Raw genomic sequence first — 4,040 nt, forward strand, 5'->3', positions numbered from 1 at the left:
TGGAGAATTCTCCTTCATAACGAATGAAACGGGTATGGACCATTGCAAGTTTGTCGACAAGCTACACCAGTGAATCACCATGGTAAATGGAAGTATTTTGTACACTCCGCGCTTCCAGACTGCACACACGCTGCAATTGGAAATAATAGTTATTTATGTACCAAGGGCACAAAGAAGATATTTATATTCGAGGGCAACGTTTACAAAATCGAGGGCCTCTGGCCCGAGATTTTGTAAGTTGCCCGAGATTTATAAACATCAAGTTGTGCCCGTGGTGCATACAAACTTTTATTTTTCACGAGAAAATCTAAAAAAAAGACTAATTTATATAATATAATTAATTCGTAAAAAAAAAATTACGTGGCGTTGATTTTGTTGTCAAGGAGATTCTATGTTTATTGCAAACACGGCGTCTATTCGCGGTGTCAACACGTATATTTTCGACCGCGGAAATGAATGAGGAAAATTGTGAAATTCCAGAAAACATTATGAAGAAAGCGCAAAAAGCCAATGAAAATGTGTTACCTGGAACATCAGGATTCATATATGAAAAAGAATACAAAATTTTCCTTAATTGGAAGATTAAGAAGTGGCTTACTTCCAAGAATTGGTGAGTTATTCTGTTTATCAAATAATTATTTAACTGTGTTCTTCATTTTTAGTCAGAAAAATATTCACCCAGTTCCTTATGGTGAAAATACTCGATGGTCAAGACAACTTTAAGAGTAAACGACAACATAGACATTTCTAATTACACTGGTCAACAGCTAAGCTCTAACTTTTATTATAGCAGCCAATTGTTATTTAATTAACAATTTTAAATGATATTATAAACGGCTAAACCCAAACTTAGCTCTCATTTAAAAGTAATCTTCAATATTATCCTTTGAAAAATACAAAAATCGTACTATTAAGTAATAGGAAACTTTCTATAAGGTGTATTTTTTTATGATCAAATTGCTACAAACTTTTTGGGTAACAATAAGAAAACTACGTTTAGTAAGTAGAAAACATGTTATCATCATATAAAAAATTTAAAATTAACATATTCTTAAAAGTGCATTTTATGTATTCGCATCTTGATTTTTTCCCCAAAAATTATGACGACGTGAGTGACGGACGTAGAGAACGCTTCCATCTGGGCATTTTGTGGATACAAAAACGTTACCAAGATCGATGGAACACCTAAATGCTCGCAGAATACTGCGGACCATCAAGCGAGAGATCTCCAATGAAATCTATTGGAGGCAACCGAAAAAACGTCGGTCTTAGCTGATTCTTTTGTCTTTTTCGTTTTTTAAACTGCAATCGTTGTTTTTTTCTTAATTATGGTTGTTCTTTTGTTAATACATCACTTTTTTTCCTTAAAGATACAAAAATTAAATTGTTTTACCTGCTTTTTTGTTTTTAACATCAAATATGCACTTTTATTTTTAATTGAGCTAAGTTGTAAGGTTTACGCCCTTTGTTACAAACACAGAGACAAATTAAACGAAAACATTACAATTATGTCAAAGTTAGAGAGAAAAAATTGAATTTTGTTGACCAGTGTTATCATCGTTTGACATATTTCTATAAAAAACCCGAAAGGTTATGTGCCAAAAAATTCCCCAGTTTTGACTGGCGAACAATTCATGCAATTTCTAAAAGATGCTTCCGACAACAGATATTTACTTCAGAAGGTAAACTAAGTTATTTTTTGATGATTGTAATTAATTTAAATACGAATGTTTTATGCTGTAAAGGTAGTTAAAGGATGAGTGAACACAATTCAAGATTTTTATATAATACGTTATTCGGTGCTAGCAGTGGCAGAAATAATTCCAATAGAGGCACCTCCGAAAAGTTTAAGTTTACCTGAATTGTTTGGTATGAATAGCAAGTTTGTAAATTGTAATTTGTATCTTCGTTATTAAATAAATTGTCAAAAAATAAATAAGTAGTTAAAAATAAACAATAATTTTTTTTTAATTTTTGTTTAATTCGGTTTAGCAAAATAGGGCATAATAAGAGGGCGTAATAACTCTTTATGCCCGCTCATTGTGCCCCGGATATAAAATGCCGCTTTACGTTTATCAAATCATGGATATAAAACAAACATTATATACGAGTGAAAAATAAATGCTATTTTTGCACACTTGCTGCGACGGTACAATCATTTCTCCCTCATGTCAAACCTCATATCAAATACTACGGTCTTGTGAGTTGTATTTTCAAAAAACAATGGAGTGTTGCTGCATTTTTTTATTTTGGCAAATAATGTGTCTATGTCTTCAAATAACGCATTTCTACTTTTTGAAAGCTGTGTATTTATTCGAGGTATTTCATGTAAAGTAATTAAAGATTAAATTCCTTTTTTCTCACGATTTAAAAAAAAAGATTGTCACAAAATATAAAACATAGAGTGCTTACACAAATGCTGAAAAAAACTACTAGCACAATAAAATATACAATTATATACATTCACCTTACTAGCACCACGCACGCAACTACAACTCAGATAAATATGGCAAGTGTTTTATTTGTGTCGTAAAGACACTATTTGCATTTGTACTACTTAGCTTCAATTCTATCGTAATGGTGGTTATTTATATGACGCTTTAAACTATGCGGGTGTTTTGTCTTAAATGGACAATAATCGCACTGATACGGTTTGATCTCCAAATGGACAGTTCCATGCTTTTTTTAAATCTTCTTTCATTTTACTTTTGTATGAACAATCGTTACATTCATACCACTTAACTTCTCCTTCCTTCAAATGTTGATGAATGACGTGACGTTTTAAACTCGATGCATGATTACATTTGTATGAACAATTTTCACATTTGTGCCACTTAATTTTTTCTTCGTCTAGATGTTTTACAGTTACGTGTATGTTTAAGTTTTCTTTACGCTTAGTTTTGAAAGAACACTCATTGCATTCATACCACCTGACGTTTTTGTTGTTCAAGTGTAAGTTCTTTATGTGTCTAGATAAGCTACTTTTTAATTTGGTCTTGAATGGACAATTTTGGCAATTGTGCCATTCACCTTTTTGTTCATCTACATGGCGCAGATTTATATGCCTTTTCAAATTTGATTTATCTTTAGTTTTATACGGACACTTGTCACATGCATATCGCTTATTCGAATTATGATTTCTTATAATATGACGTTTGAAATTACGTTTGACTTTGCTTTTGTAGGAACATTCGGTGCAGTAATACCAACGTGTTTTGTCAGTTTGCTCGGAATCAAAACTATATATCACATTCTCTTTCACAAAACTCACATTTTGAAGATTTTCTTTCGTCCCCGTGCATACTGAAGTATGGTCAAACCACTTTAATGAGAAATTTGTTTCGAAGTTGCATTTTTCGCAAAGGTAGCTTCGTATGCAGAAGTCTTCACTTGATAAATCCTTTCTAAATTTTCTCTTAAGGCCGTGATCTTCATTAATATGTTGTTTGAACAAAATCGTTAGTTCTGTTTTAAAATCACAATCCTTACAGTAATACACTTCAATTTTAGTGTTTTCGCACGAAAATTTTTCCAGACAAGAACGATGTCGCCTCATGTGGTTCGTCATAAGAAAGAATGATAGTGTAAAGTAGGAGCATAATTCACAGTTGTGCACGTTTTTCCAAGAAGAACTCCTACCTGTTGCGATTGCTTCACAGTAATCCAAACTTGACATTTTGACTACCTAAAACCAGTTTATTACATTAAGGAAGAATAATGGCATTTTTCTTACCCAAATCTCGTTGCAGCACAGATAAAACGGGAAAGGATTAAACATTTCTCCACTCACGTGTAACTTGGATGGACATAACTGCATTAATTAAAACCGCCAGTGCAACTTCCGGTACATAACCTTAGGAATTGAAACGACCCATCATAGAACAGTAAACATGGAGGGGCAAATATAGTACAATAAATGGGTAGGCTCATGGTGCATGCTATTCCCCACTTTAAGTTTGTTGTGACGTCCTGTCGTATTAATAAAATTTCACGTTATAAGATAGGGATATTTTTTATATATGTGAACGTTTTTCCGTGAA

The 4,040-nt window shown here is 32.6% G+C and overlaps 1 protein-coding gene across 1 annotated transcript; it reads right to left on the reverse strand.

Annotated features, from left to right (window-relative positions):
- Positions 1 to 2,623: 2,623 nt before the first annotated feature.
- LOC135142174 (RE1-silencing transcription factor-like) lies at positions 2,624 to 3,778 on the reverse strand. The gene is made up of 2 exons (XM_064073844.1): positions 3,734 to 3,778; positions 2,624 to 3,685 (listed from the first exon to the last, which is right to left on the reverse strand). The coding sequence occupies exons 1-2, from the start codon at positions 3,776 to 3,778 to the stop codon at positions 2,624 to 2,626; spliced, it is 1,107 nt and encodes a 368-aa protein (XP_063929914.1).
- Between the last annotated feature and the right edge of the window lie 262 nt (positions 3,779 to 4,040).

The sequence above is a fragment of the Zophobas morio genome, unplaced genomic scaffold (genome assembly GCF_036711695.1).
Source record: "Zophobas morio isolate AGI-343-1 ecotype UQ-CSIRO unplaced genomic scaffold, CSIRO_AGI_Zmor_V1 ptg000046l, whole genome shotgun sequence".
NCBI lineage: Eukaryota > Metazoa > Arthropoda > Insecta > Coleoptera > Tenebrionidae > Zophobas > Zophobas morio.

Coding starts and splice junctions, on each gene's coding strand:
- LOC135142174 (XM_064073844.1), bottom strand. CDS start 3,778: ATGTTTAATCCTTTCCCGTTTTATCTGTGCTGCAACGAGATTTGG. Junction 3,686..3,733: donor TGTGCTGCAACGAGATTTGG/GTAAGAAAAATG, acceptor AACTGGTTTTAG/GTAGTCAAAATGTCAAGTTT.